The 15236-nt window shown below is 43.3% G+C and overlaps 1 protein-coding gene across 4 annotated transcripts in view; it reads left to right on the top strand.

Annotated features, from left to right (window-relative positions):
- The window catches only part of LOC146549089 (RNA-binding motif, single-stranded-interacting protein 3-like), a 298248-nt gene extending 285414 nt beyond the window's left edge, over nucleotides 1-12834 (top strand). For 2 of the 4 annotated variants that reach the window (XM_085261922.1, XM_085261924.1), the window contains 4 exons: nucleotides 1243-1353; nucleotides 8342-8431; nucleotides 10147-10307; nucleotides 12085-12834. In XM_085261922.1, coding sequence (XP_085118048.1) covers nucleotides 1243-1353; nucleotides 8342-8431; nucleotides 10147-10307; nucleotides 12085-12088 — 366 coding nt within the window. In that variant the 3' untranslated portion in view covers nucleotides 12089-12834. The remainder of the gene's footprint in view (nucleotides 1-1242; nucleotides 1354-8341; nucleotides 8432-10146; nucleotides 10308-12084) is intronic. The other 2 variants (XM_085261925.1, XM_085261923.1) reach the window with 2 other exon arrangements.
- The last annotated feature ends 2402 nt before the right edge of the window (nucleotides 12835-15236 follow it).

Genomic DNA, 15236 nt, shown 5'->3' with positions numbered 1-15236 from the left:
CTAATTGACCTCACGGCTATTAATTTAGCCTTACAGTTTTCAACAACACTAGTCCAGGACATGAAGAGGTGACAACTAATCCTACTTTTTGTGTCCACTCGTTATCCAGTTTCTTTCTTGTTTGTGTACCTCCACAAAGTTTCATGTGAAGCTTCTATATTGAGCTAGAGGTAGCAGAGATGGAAGAGGAGAGGGAGGAAGGAAGAGCGGTTTAGCTGCCTGTGTTGGGAATGCAGGGAGTAGACAAGCAGAGCAATTCTGACAGGCTGTGTCTGCACAGTTTGTTCTCCAAAAGGCCCACACAGAGTCGCCAGTGGGGTACACACATGCACACACACTCCCAAGCATACACTACTTAAATTGCACCCTCACACACACACTTTGAAGTTAGACAGTACTGTCCTCCTTCACACTCGTTACACACAGTGTGTTGCAGGCTTACCCACAAACACACATAGGCATCGTTACAGTGTTACGAGCGCACAACAAGAGAAGAGAGCCGAGCAGAAGAAAAAGGGCTGGTTTTGAATGCATTCCTTCGAAGGCTTCAGTGCTGAGGAAATGGAGCTATCATGACAAGGGATGAAAGAGCAACAATGGTTTCATCGCTTTCCCTCATGTTTCACTGCACCGTGAAAAAGAAGCTTCTAGTGTTCTCATCCGCCCGTTAGGGAAAAACATGCTGTGCATTATACTGGGAGGACAGGCTCAAGAGCGAGCAAGTGAGAGCGAGGGACGGAGAGAAAGCATTTTCACTCGGCAACCCAAAAAAAAAATCATACTGCTGATACATCGGCAGCAGATAGTGATGGCTTTGATAGACTAAAGACAGTGGTGTGTATTGGTCCCTGTGTTCTGTTGCTGATTATTGACACCGTCCGTCTTTTTGTGCCCAAAAACCCTCCTGTCGTCCTCTGTTTCTATTCATTTCATGCTTTTGATGATTCAATCGCTAACCCAAGTTTTCTTCTTTCTGTCCTCATGCTGACATTCTCTTATGTTGTACTTCATCTCACTTTGTTTCGCCTAGTCTAAAGGACTATATAATTTATATTTAGACAGTATGAGGACTAGCAACTACTTGTGGAAGTTCGCTTAAGGCTTATGTAAGCCCGCATAGTTAATCAGAGAGAGAAATTCACTAAATCAAAATGCTCCATCATTTCTTCTGTTCCTTAATTCTTCTCACCTTGTCCTTTTTTTGTTTTTATTTGTTTGTTTGTTTTTACCTGCTTCCCTCAGGGTGCAGTGATCACGCCAGCCATGGACCACACTATGTCCATGCAGCCTGCCAATATGATGGGCCCTCTCACTCAGCAGATGAACCATCTGTCCCTGGGCACTACAGGAAGTGTGAGTAGGATTCGCTGTGTCACAGCGAACCACACACAGATAACCCCACACAAGCACACATAGTTGCCGTGATCATCGTGACAGAATCTGGCTACAAGGACATTTTGAAGTGCTCCAACATGTTAGCTGTACTAGCAACAACCTGTTGCTTTGAGTGTCGTCCTCAGTGCATATTTTACATGTTTACTGGAAGTCACTTAACTCTAAGAAATACCTACACTCGACAGTAACAGCAAGCACAACCAAATTTTCCTCTGCTTATCCGATGTCCGGTCACGGTGGGTAAGCAGTGTAATCCAGGTGTCTTTCTTTCCCCAGCAATACATTCCGGTTTCTAGTGGGGTATCCCGGGGTGTCTGCAGGGTAGATGACATGTAGTCTGCTCCAAAATGAAATCAAATCGATTCATAGAAGGGTGCACTTTAAATATACGTGGTCGGTTGTTTTTTGTTATTTGTTTCCTCTATTCCAGTATACAGTTGGAAAATATCTAAAAAAATCTGCGTCTAGTCTTGAGAGATGAAAAAGAAATGTTCAAGTTGTTGTGAGGGGTGCTATAGGTCGGTATGACCGAGTTGGAGGCTTTTCATCTCAGAGAACATTGTTCGTTTAGTTTAGAAACACTGAGTAAGAGATGGGTTTTACATTTCCTTTCAAAGAAGCCAAACCTTCTTAGGCTGTCGCCACATGTGCTCAGCCACGGAGCTGCCATATCATTTGTTTTACACAGCATGCGTTCACAGCCACATATTGAGAGAGCGTATTTCCTTCCTGATCTTCCACATTAAACAGACTTCCTGTGAAGCTCAACAGTGTGACAGGCCTCTCGCTTCTCCACCTTTTTCACTTTCACCCCCTAATTTCTGTTTCTTTCTCACACTTTTCTGTCTCTCCTCGCTCTCTAAATCGCACAGAAAATCTATCGCTCCATCAGTTTTCCACACACTCACTTACAGTTGCTGGCCCCTAAACCGTGAACTCCCCACCTGTTTCAGGATCAAGTCGACTTAGAGGTGTCACACGGTTCTGAAGCCTGACTTCCTGCCCTAACCCTGCTGCCCGCAGGCAGGCGGGCAGGCAGACAGCTTTGCTCCAGAACTACGTTTGATCTCTGTGTGTGTGTTTGGGTGTGTATGATTGAAACAGTGCTGCATTGTACAGTTATCCATGTGTTTCCAGGTGAGCTGTCAGCGACTGTGACGCCATGTTGGCTCTGTCAGGAATGCCCCCTCCCTAATCTGCCCCAGCTGTGCTAACAGCCAGGATTAGAGACAGGCTAATCTATGATGATGGCTTCTGATGTTTGATGGGTTGTATTATAGGAGAAAGTGGGTTAAAGCTCTCTGTCTGCTTTTTTCATTTCGGGTTTACCCTTTCTACCTCTCCCCTTAGCTTTCCTGAGGCAATGTGCTGTGTAGCCTAACCTCTCTACGGCTGAACTAACATGCACGCCATGCCACACTTGATCATCTTGGGGAACTGAGACGCGTTTCCTACACCAGATGCAAAATCCCTTTCATGATTGGGAAAGCCTGTTAAAAAGAAGGGGTTAGGAACAAGGATCTGTAACTATTCATGTATTTAACTGGACTTGACACCACATACTCTTTGAGCACATTCCTCAAGTGTACACACAGAAGCGGTGAGGTTATTTTGAATGCCCCTACTGGTCACGTGACTTAGCCTTCACCGCAGAAGAGCACCTGCAGTAAGCACCGTCTCCAGAGTCAACAACTTATCATGCTTCTGGCTGCTGAAGTAGAGCCACACCTCAGAATACTCTTGGCTGTTCCAGGCCTCGCTGCGGCTGTTTGTGTATGGCTGTGGCTTCCTTTTTCTCTCCAAGAAAAGAACCAAATGTTCTCAGTCCGCCCAAGCTGTCACACTGGTGTGGTGACCGTAGCTTTCCGAGAATGCCGTGTTATTTTGCAGCGCAGATCAGCTTGCAGGGTGAGGCTTTAAAAAGGAGCGGCAAGGAAAAACCTCGCCTCATAACGAATGAGGATGGATCGTTGCCTCCTAATGGTCACTGCTTTGGAATTTAGCTGCTTCACCAGAAAATGTTCTGTTTTGAACTCATCCAGTTCAGCTTGGTGTCTGTCTGACTTGAACGACTTGATTACAGAATGCTAAAGAACCTCAGGCGCACTGTTTATGGATGGCACACATAAACATGCCATCCATGCTTCACGCTGATTTATTTTACCTTGTTTGGTGCATATTGCTCTGTTGCTGATTTATTTACCGTCTTCGAGGTCTCACCACTTAACAGGAGTCTATCTGTCATGCCTCGTGTCCCTGTTAGTCGCTGTGCACGTGCATGTGCACATGTGCGTGCGCTCTGTTCGTCCTTTTGATATTTGTGTCTGTGTGTGATTGCATGGCTGTCAGCATCTACGTTTGTGCGAACGACATATTGTTTGACATGACAGGAGGTGACCTTCCCTCAGTGTTCTCCATCCTCTTTCTGTCATGGCATGAAGAACTCTGTTGTCATGGTGACAGCGGTGATTGACAGCATCTGTGTCACAGGAAGACAGATTTGTATGAAGCGTTTTCCTTTATTATCTGGACAGCTTCCCTCGTGTTTTTGCTTTTTTCTACATACATCTGTGCGTGTGCATGCTCGTAAGCTTTCCCTGCATGGGTAAAGTTGACGAGCATGCACTTTCTTCTTCCTCTTCGACTTCGGACTGTAACACATGTTGACACCCTGCTGATTCCCCCTACCACCGAGCTCTTTGGTCTTTGCAAGACTGGGATGATTATTTTTAATGCAACACTCTTGAACTATCTTTATTTTGTCTTAGTCCAGGTTTACATTCTTTTGAAATATTTGGAGCTGTGATGTTGGTCTGATCCTGAATCTAAAGGCTGGATCGGGAATCAGTGACCTCCCCTCATTTCTTTTATATTTTGCTACGAAAACAGGAAATAGGTGCTGCGATTTGATGAAACATGGAAATATATAAAGTAATACGTCATATGAGGCAAAACCAGGGCTTGTGCAATTTTAAGAAGTCAGTATTTGGTATGATCACCTTTATTCTTCAACACAGTCTGAACTCTCTTAGACAAGCCTTCTTTTAATTCCTTTAAATAGTCTTCAGGAATAGTTTTCCAGCCTTCTTGATCATTGTCATGATGAAAAATGAAGCCACTGCCAGTCAGACTCTTTCTAAATGGCACTGCATGGTGGATCAATATCTAATGGTACTTTCCTGTGTTTATAATTCCATCAATTTTGACAAGATTCACCTGTTGCACTTCTCTCCTGACCTCCACCATATTGGTAGCGATTTGAACCAAATATTTCCTGTACTCACTGATTTTCAGTCCAGTTCAGTTCATAGCTTGGCCTTTTCTCCCTGTTTTCCAGACAATTGAAAGGCCAGATGCATCTCTCTGTGTCCTGGCCTTCAGATACTGTTCATCTGCTATAGATAGTTTGTAGGCCTACCATTTATTTTGTCCTCCCTGTCTAGTTTCCTCACGTTTTTAAGGAAACACTACACAGAATGCCGAGATATGCCAAATGTTGCGTCAATAGCTCTTTGTGAATCACCTTTTTGGTGAAAAAATACAACTTTATGCTGTCAAACTATGTTAATTGGACATTTTTCAAAAATTCAACTAAATAAATTGGAGCAAACTGGTTCTCTTGCAAAGTTGTCTATGTGCAGACACAACACTGGTTCACAAGTCATTCAAGCCTTTTTATGCTTGAATGATTAAAAGGTTAGTGCCAAGTGGCTTAAGAAATAAAGAAAATGCTTCTCTGAAGAAAAAAGGACTGGACTGAAAATGAGAGAAAAAGCAGCCAATGTTCAAAGAATAACTTTGAAAGACCTTCAGAAAGCCTGTTTCTCAAAACCACTTTAAATAACAAGAAAGTCTGGCTCATAGGAAGCAAGCAGGTTGAGTGGTCCTCAATGTCAATCAGCTGCAAGAATCTGCAGTCGGACAGACTCCAGCTCCACATTTTGAACTGCAGCTGGCGACGGTAGTCTTCATACCTGCTGTGAGCTGAAGGGCCACTCCAACCGGAACCCACGGCAACAGCTTCTTCTTTCATACTCGCGCGCATATATGTACGAGTATATGCCCCTGTCTCCTTACAAAGCAGTGTAATTCTGTGGGAAACACTGATAGCACCGGTGGTCAAAAAGTTTAAACAATATCCTGGTGAGGGAGAGTGAGTCGTAAATAAAAGCTTTCTACCATAAAAGTGACTGATTTTACTGGCATTAATCTCTGCAGGCAGTCTTAACAAACCCTTGGGATGAGGATATGAAGAGCTTGTCACAGTGAAGTGGGACAGCACTGTAATTCACAACTATTGATGTGCATTTCCAATAGAACTTCACTGCGATTTTTAGATCAGTAATCATCAGAGCCCTTCCCCCACGCCGCATGGCCATTAATAACATACACTGAGTAGCTGGATGTTCTAGCCTTGACCCGCTATTATCCCTCACCTTGCAGACGATACAACTGAAAAAGAGAGCGTCAACGCACAGAGGATGGATAGATGCGGAGCTTGAGTGGCAGGCCAAGAGGCAGAAGATTTATGTGAACATTTGGAAATGCTAATGTGCTGTGCCACATTCCACCAAAGCTGAGAAATCCTCGTACCCACCAAACTTAAAGTGTCTTTACACATCATTGTGGTGCAGAGGCCCAAACCACCGCTGAACCAGCGCGGCTGTGTCTATGCTATGGATTTTCATCCTGGTGTTGCTGCATTGCGGTCTGAATTTATACCGTAGTTATAGGTGTATGTCATGGAGAGTGATGGTAGAGAAGAGACTTAAGGAGTCTACTCACACCATTCTCGTTAAGGAGCTATTCAGGCCTCCTGTTCATCAAACATACGCACACGCCATCTGCTTCTGGCACTGCTGTGTGTGTGTGCATGTGTATTGACGTATATGTGTGACTTGGAGAGTGAAACACCATTTATGGCCAATTAGGGATGCTTTATATTACCCAAACCTGTCCCCTGAATATGGACAGCAAAGTATTAAAAGTGTTGAAATTGGACAAAAATCATCTTTATTATCACTATAGCAACTCGATTATCTGTAGCCGCGCTTGACATCCCCCTGACTTGCCGCAGCAGCGACTGGAGAAATATGCCTTGCTCAACCTGCCACATTAAATAGGTTAACTAATGGTTATGGTAAAAGAAAAAAATCTTATCTTATTAAATTTTCTTGTTAAATCTAATTTAAATTCCTTTTGCAGTCCTGCAGAGAAATATAACCTTTCAAATGGACATTCTCCCTATGACAGGGAGATTTTGATATTGCTAATTATCTCCTACTTTCCTTCATTTGCTTTCATGCAGCCCTCACAGGTGAGTTGGCTGAATAAGTTAATAGGGTGGAGAGGCGAAGACCTAAAGTCCCGAGGAAAATTGGTATGCATGGTTTTGATCCACCAGGGAGAAGGTCACTTCAACAATCTGATAGGCCTTTTTAGACGCTAGCAGGTTGAAAGAGAGCGAGCAAGAAAGAGAGAGAGTGACAGGAAGGTGAGAGGAAAGAAGGGACGACACGGAGAGGTAATGTGGTAATGTGTCAGGAAGTCTGGATATGCCACCTCACCCCATCCTGAGTGTGACAGCTCTGAAGGTGTGATAACCTTAAATTCCCCTGCCCGGACCCACACAGCCACGCTCGCCTACGAACGCCACACTAACATCCATCCCAGGGCATCCTCCTGGCCGCGCGTAGCAACGGTGGGGGAGTTAATCACCCATGTCCATGGCCTTTAGCTGCTCTCATTAGCGGTGAGCGGTGGAGCCGTACCCGATCCATTAGCAACGCTGCCGGTAATGACACTTCACCAGCACCGCCGGGGCCGCGGCCAAGAAAGGCTTCGCAGCCCGGCGCAGCCCCTCCATTACCGACTCGTACTGCATTCACTGCGTACACGCTTTTTAGCACTTGCAGGTGGGACTAAGAGGCAAAGGGAAAAATAAAATAGAAAGAAAGGGATTGTACTTCCCTTTTCGCTTGGTCCGGAAAAGCAGCAGGAAGATGAGGCCAGGGGGAGAGGCAGCCTGGTGGCTTTTATCTGGGATCACATCCGTTGGCGCTGTACTGCAGCATTATCATTCCAAGCCTCTTTGTCTTTGTCTGTCTTTCTCAAACACAGACACACACACACACACGTACGTATGTATCCCACACACAGCTGTACACAGGAGAACTTGCACATTCACAGTTGGACGGACAAATAGTGATAAGTCATCTTTTATGCACAGGCATGTGCTAATTAAAAACAAGCACGCACACTAGTAAATCAGGCTCACACTGATGTGTGTGTGTGTGTGTTCACCATTACCACCGCCACACAAAGCATTCACAGCAAGTTACAGAAAAGGCTTTGCACAAAGTGCCGTGTCTTCATTCATATTGCATGTGAAAGCCCCCCCCTGGCTGTCATGTAACGAAACCTGTGTCACGCCTGTAAAATGGCCATCTTGGAGCAAGCTAGCACCCTGTTAAAAGCCAGGGCATGCATGACTAAAAGAATATAGGCCACAGGCAGCAGACCACCTGCTTTTTCTTTCCTCTCCCTCTCTCTCCTCATCCCTGTCGTTTTTTTATCTTCTCAGCTGTGGCCCAGTGCATTTGCTTGCCTCTGAAGTCTTGGTGGGACAGCAGGGCATCTCTTCTTTCTCCTCTTTCTCCTTCTCCTTATGTAGTCTTCTGATCTGCTCTGCTCTGCTCAATATATACACATATTCTTTTAGCGCCCCCCAAAGGATGCTGAGGGCACAGCAATCTGCCACCCTAATAGTTATGGGAGTAATTACACTGAATGAGTCTTCCAGGGAATTATGATAGACATAGGGCTTTTTTATGTGAAAAGCATGTATTGATTAATGTTATAATGGAATTTGTGGTTCCGATGTGTGTTGTAAGAATTACCACATGACAGGATTTTGATGCGTGTGTGTCTTTTGTTTCTGTTTCAGTACATGACTGCTGCAGCCGCCGCGGCGCCTATGCAAGGGACCTACATTCCCCAGTACACTCCTGTGCCTCCAACCGCTGTCCCTGTCGAAGTAAGACCCACATGCATGCGCACGCTACTCGTCAAGTATTAAAAATCTGTCGACGTTTACGCATAGGAGGACATCATTAGTACTAACAGCCTACTCACTTCCACCCACAAGCACTCCCTTCGCCATTTCTAAGCCTGCTCGCCACATCAGTAGACTTAAACAGTCATTAAATTGACAAATTACATTTGAAGCATGGCGCAAATTGCTTTTATTCTCTCTAAACAAATGGCTTCGTACCAGCAGCACATAACAAGGATCAAAAACTGCAAGCAAAGCAAGATGAGTCAGAAGTTTTATAGTATTTGGGAAAGACATTTGAAGTGCAGTGTAGACTTTCTCACGTCCTCGGCGGCTGTCTGAGCTCCTGGCAGGTTCGGGCAGTCCAGGCTGAGAAATGATGAACGTGGAGAGCGGGTGGGTAGGCAGGCAGGCAGGCAGGCAGGCAGGCAGGCCAGCAAGGAGAGCGGGCCAGCTGTCTGGCGGCTGACAGTGCGGTCGTACTCAGATGGACTATCAGTCGTGTATCAGATGACAGGAGCTGAAGTGAGACACAGTGCCGGCGGTGCTGTCTCTCTCTCTCCACCCCACCTCTTCCCCTACAGCCGGTTTAAGCTGGTAGGTAGCTGGAACATGCACACATCCGTCAGCCACGGAGCTCTGGCTAGCCCACCGGCAACGGACAATGACAGTTTTCACTGACAGAGCCATTAGTCGCTTCCTCGCCCCCCCCCCCACCCCCCACCCCCTCCCACATCCCACCCCGTCAGAAAGTTGCAGTCTTCGTCATGAAGGAGCGAGGCGGAGGAAAGAGATGTAGTTGTAGCGTAGCCCACGGCACCTCTTGCCTATTTCATCCTCACAATTGTCTTCTCAGTGCCAGCGTCAGCAGCGGGGTGTATATCACTGTATCAGCCAGTGTCTGGAGGGCTGATGTATGGACAGGACGCAGTATCCTTGAGAGCTTGTTAAAGGTGATTGAGATGACTCAGTGATGGTGGCTATCTGTATTGCTCGACACGTAAAAAGGCTAAGAGGCTGTTGTGATGAATTCATTGTACGTAGCCATCCTTAAAAAAGTTTCTACCTTAGACTTAAAATTCGGCAAAAAATATAAAGTATGTTTCATTAATGGCATGATCTCACGCACAGACTGTGCATCTTTTTTATTGTTTAGCCTCCTCGGTATTGCTCTTCTTAGAATAAAAATGCTCCTTTTATTTTTTTGTTGTAGTGCACGAAGCAAACGTCGGCCGCACTTCTACAGCGTGTGTAATTCTTCTCAACGTATATTGGCTTCTTCGGATGGAAGAACTCTTTGCTTTAAATGAAGTTATGTGTTTAGAGTGGATGGAGCTGCCATAGGGTCTGTCAGTTTGAGAAGTGAATAAACAAAAAAATGCTCTTTGGTATACTTTTATGTCAAGTCAAATCAAATTGTCTGTATTACGTCTGCGGGAAAGATATTCTCTATCCTTAGACTCTTGATTTCTGTGATGAAACTGCACCAAAAAATCCTTTTACAGAAAACAAATAAGACAAACCGCATAAGCAGCAGAAAAGCAACAGAAGAATTGTCCCTTTTCCAAGACAGACAGGCATGCGACACCACAAATGTAAACACAGAGTAGACAGAAGGAGAAGTTTACTAGATACAGCCGCATACTTGTCTTCTTCCAAGCTTACATGTTTCCACCTGTGTCTCTGTGTGTGTCCAGGGAGTGGTGACAGACGCTTCACCCCAGACAGTGGCTCCTTCATCACAGGACGTGGCTGGCCAGCAGCAACAGATCCAGGTGGACAGTGCTACTGACCATGTTCCTGCTTACTCATACCAGTCCAAGTACGTCCAGCAGGAGACAGTTTCTGCTAACCTTTTGTATGCATCAAAATCTCTCTTCATTAATTTTTTTCTTAATATATAATCTTATTTTTAAAATTCAAGCTTTTGAAACGGCAATATATATGACTATGTATATGTATGTGTGTATATATATATATATATATACCAGCCACTTCATTAGTTCCAAACAATAAGGATCCCCCACACCATTACACCACCAGTAGCCTGAGCCACTGATACAGACATGATGGATTCCTTATTTCTTGTTGTTGTACCAGGAAACATTTTTCCAATCTTCTCTTGTCTGATTTTGGCCAGCCTGTGCAAACAGTCGCCTCAGTTTCCTGTTGTTAGTTAACAGGTGTAACAGACGCTCCTCTTGCATACCTTGGTTGTAACAATCATTTATTTGAGTTGCTGTTGCCTTCCTATCAGCTCCAAGCAGTCTGGCTGTTCAACTCTGACCTCTGGCATCAACAAGGCGCTTTCACCCAGAGAACTGCTGCTCACTGGATATTTTCTCTACTTTGGATCATTCTCGTAAGCCCTTTAGGCAATTCAGTGCCTAAATGCAATGAACTGCTGCCATGCGATTGGCTGATATTTCCATTAACAAGCAGATGAACAGGTGTACCTAACAAAGTGGCCAGTGAGTGTGTATTGATCCAGCACATAAACCCAAATGCTCAAAGTAATTAAAGCTGATTAAATACTTTAAATGACATTTTCACCCATTTTGAGTTAATGAAACAGATTATTTTAATTAACCATCATGCAGATTAGGTAATCACCATTTATACCGTCTACTTATTTATCTCGTGTACGTCTGTGGAGGATATGCTTGGCCTTTAATATTGTAGCATCCAGACATGTTTGGGAAGGAGAGGAAAATGATGAAGATTAATGATCTGTCTTATTCAGCGGATTTATATTTGTTTACATTTCTGCTATTACGATTATATTTAACTTAATGCTGTAGCACAAAGCTGTGTTAGTGACTATCAGCTGGTAATGTGCAGAGTGATGCCCTGCTAATTTTAAAATATAAAGTGTCTAAAGTTTTTTGTCCAAGATAAAGCAATGAATAATAATGCTAGTTAAATAACACCGACTGCCTTATGTAAATTCAGACTGCCTAATGGAGTAATGGATACTACGGTACTTGGGTTTTATTAACTGACACTATTTGTCTTGACTTAATAAGTGTATATCATAATCAAACAGAACACATAACATAAAAACTAAAATGTTTTATTCCTCACACCATTTAAATATTAACTTTATTGACTTAAAACAATATTAAGCAACTGATAGGTATTTTTTTGTTTGTTTGTTTTGTTTTTTAGTTTTTGTTGTCCTTTTTAAATAGGCTGGAAGTAAATGATCATTTTGGGTTTTATAATCCGGTACAATTTCTCAGTTTTGTTTTTTACAGTTTGTTTTTAGTAGATAGTCTCCCTCGGGTGTTTGTGATAACAAAAGCAGTGAAGTTTGTGAGGTTTTTCTGTTTGACGAAGGTTTTTGTGAAGCAGAGGCTTAATAGAGACCTTAAAAAGAAATCAAAAAAGCAAAGTACTATGAAATGTAGTAGCATTACATAATGATTCAGATTATTCCTGGCTGCCGTTGTCACTTTTTTGCTTTCTGACCCGATCATAACTCTTTAACGCGTATCATTTTGCTCCAGCATTCTGACTGAGCTGTCAGCCGTCGGCTCTATTGCTTCGCTGCGTTTGTAAAATTGTGCTTTGATTGCAGACGCACTCACGCTCTCTCTTTCTCTCTGTATTTCTGTTTTCTCCTCTTTCATCAGATAGCAACGGCCTAGGCGAATGTTCCTGTGACAGCGTTGCCTTGAGACAGAAGGTGGCTGCACTGTGAATGTGAGGAGAAAGAGAGAAGAAAAGAGATTGCTTCCAGATTGCCCAGGCACCAAAAAAAAAGAGACACTTTTTTCATTTCCTACCTGGCCTACAAGGAAAAAAATATCAAGGAGGAGGCAAAGATTGCAGAGGAAGGGGATGGGGAAAATTGCTGGGCACAGTGCAAAGAAGTGAATTTGTTTAGTCTGGGAACCTGCCTGAAGGGGCTGGGCTGAAGCTTGAAAAGTTTCTCAAAGAAAATTCTCAACGAATTGAAACAAAACAAAGAAAAACTACAAAAAAAGAATAAAATTGAAAATTCGAAGAAAAAAAAAAAAGGTTGAATGCGCAGGTAGGTGATGAAGTTTATTTTGTAATTAGAAAAGGGGAGTCAAGTTTGAGATACACACAGAGATTGTCTTCCTCAGATATTAAGCTACAGTTTCTTTTCTGTCTTTTTATGTTCTAGTGTTAAATCTTAGTTTTCTAGATATATTCGAAAAACAAGATGTTTTTTTTCTCCTTTCTTTCTTGAATCTTCATGGCCTTAATTTGAAGGGCGCCAGAAACTTTTTACAGAGATTAAGTCTGACGTCATGTTGGGAGGAAAAAAAAAAAAAAAGCTAACAAAAACAGTCTCTTGGACCACTTGGAGGGTACAAGACAGTAGATGAATTGTTCTAAAGAGGAAAAAAAAAGAATCTATCACATAAGCTGTACAGATTTAATAGAGAAGAGCTTTTTTTTCTTTTCTTCATTAGAAGAAAACTTTGATAATTATTATGTCAGAGGTAACTAAGTGTCAGAAGTAAACAAATGTCTGTCGTGGGGGTGGGAGACTCTGGGTGGGCGGGTGGTCGGGCGGGTGGGGGCGAAGCTTTGAAGAGATTTTTCACAGTGAGGAAAAAAAAGAAAAAGTAAACATAAGAAAACATGCTGCAGTCCTGCAGGATGCAGTCTGCTGCAAATGCTGAACTTGTTTTTTATCGTCATTATTATTTTACATGGCAACGTTGCTGTCGATGACATTAGTGCTTTTTATCTGCCACATTTTACCTTTTTTATGAGCTTTAAAGATGTTTTTAGCCCGCTTTGCTTGTCACACTGCAAAAAAAAAAACTCACAAAAAAGGAGGAAAAAAAATAAATAAAATGAGCAGGAGGAAAACAAAAAACTACAGAGAAAATTCTGGCAGTAAAACAAAAAAAACAACAACGTTAGATTCAGTAGGAGCTTATGGTTTAAACCAATCAGTGCAAAAGCAATAGAAAGAAATTGTTGACAATTTCTGTAGTCTTTCCTAGTTGTGGATCAAATGCAGCCCATGGATGGCCATTTTTATACCAAAGATGAAGAGACACTCTGAACCAGAGTTTAGTTTTTCTTTTATTGTTTCCTTCTGTTTTGTTTTCCTTTTCATTTTTCAGTTTGATTTTGTTGTTGTTGATGTTGTTGTTGATGATGATGTTAATGTTGATGTTGATGTTGTTGTTGCTGTTGTTGTCGGGTTTTTTTCTGCTTTTTTTTTTTTCATTATTTTTTCTTTTTCTTTTTTTTTTGGTTTTGTTTTTTACCTTAATGGCCGGACCAGTCCTTGCTATCCTTCTTAACCGGGTTTAAGAACACTTTTCACAGTTGTCCGAGCTGTCGCGCACGCTCACGCGCACGCATATCGATAACGCTCATACGCCGTCTCAGACACACACACCACACAGTGTTGAATTGCGTGGCAGTTTTATCAAAAGTCCTCTTTCCGTCTTTTAATTTCTCTTGTGTGTGTCTCATCTCGTCTTCTTCTGTAATGCTTTCACACACTGTGTGTGCATCCCACCTCTGTCTCTCTCTCAAATCCTGCAGGGAAAACTTTAGGAATCAGACTGGGGAATGTTGCTGTGTCTGCTAAGTGGTCGTTGACGCGACGCATCGCTTCCAGCTAATTTCATTCTGTTTATCTGTTTAATTCAACCATAACTATCTCAGCCATTTGTCAGTGTACTAAGCTTCAGCAGGAAGCCCCCCCCCCCCCCCTGCTGTTTGACCTCATGTTTAATCAGTATGTCATAGGTGGATCGCTTTTTAATATATTTATGTGCTCAAAACACCAGAGTCACCTTTGCTGCATATTGTGCATAAATTGCTCCCCAAAAGGAACAAAACTGAAGTCTTTTGGTAATGATTGCATAAACTTTACGGCACTTAATGGCACTCTCCTTGTGTTTACAGCAGCCTAACTGAGTAGTTTGACATTTTGGGAAAATTATCGCAATTTTTTTTCTTTAGAAGTTTATAATCTTGCTGGATTAGTCAGCACCCAGCAGTTTGGCTTAGCCTTGAACAGTACGTGGAGCAGAAAACCTTGCAGCACCACTTGTTGTATCTCATTTGTTTTATACAAAAATAACACCTTTAGTCTTGCAACGTCCCCGCCTCTCATCCTGTGACAGCTGGGAATAGCCCCTCCCCACCGCGGCCCTGAATTGGACATGCAGAAGAACAATGATGGAGAAATATTCCTCTGAGCCACATTTAACCTTGTGGACATGTAGTAACCATTCACTTTGCTTTTGTATTATTTGTGTAGTAAGCCCGCTGTCACTACCGCCTGCCATCACTGTGACGCTAACAAAGCATGGAGGTAAGGAGTTTAAAAGCAAGAAGAGGACTGCTTGTCTTGAACATCCCTCCTGATCATTTGTAGAAGGTCAGCACACCTGTGGGAAGTAACTAGGCTTCCCACCAGCCATAACAGGATGTCGATGGCAGCTTCTTCCTCAACCTCGCCACTGAGTGTCAGTTACACCCCTAGTTGTCCCAATTTGTTGCACAAACAACCCCGTCTCGTCTGACCCGGTCTTTCCATCCCTGAGCCGCATGAGGTTTTTTTTCAGTGACTTCATCTCTGTGGATTGTCCCCAGAGAAATTGCCTGTGGGTCATTTCTGCCCGTATTACAGAAAGCCTGTGTGTCAGGAACGCTGTGTGCGTCTGTGTTCTGCTCACCCGTGGCCTCCCCTGCTCGGCCCCGGCTGTGGTGCCGCAGCACTAAAAAGAACCGCGGCTTCGCTTGCAACATTAATGTGCCATGGTCAAGCCACCTTCCTTTG

This window comes from Mchenga conophoros, linkage group LG22, assembly GCF_057382185.1.
Source record: "Mchenga conophoros isolate Kocher_MC1m ecotype Shallow Benthic linkage group LG22, M_conophoros_male_GT1.1, whole genome shotgun sequence".
NCBI lineage: Eukaryota > Metazoa > Chordata > Actinopteri > Cichliformes > Cichlidae > Mchenga > Mchenga conophoros.
This window is presented reverse-complemented; position numbering and strand designations above follow the sequence as displayed.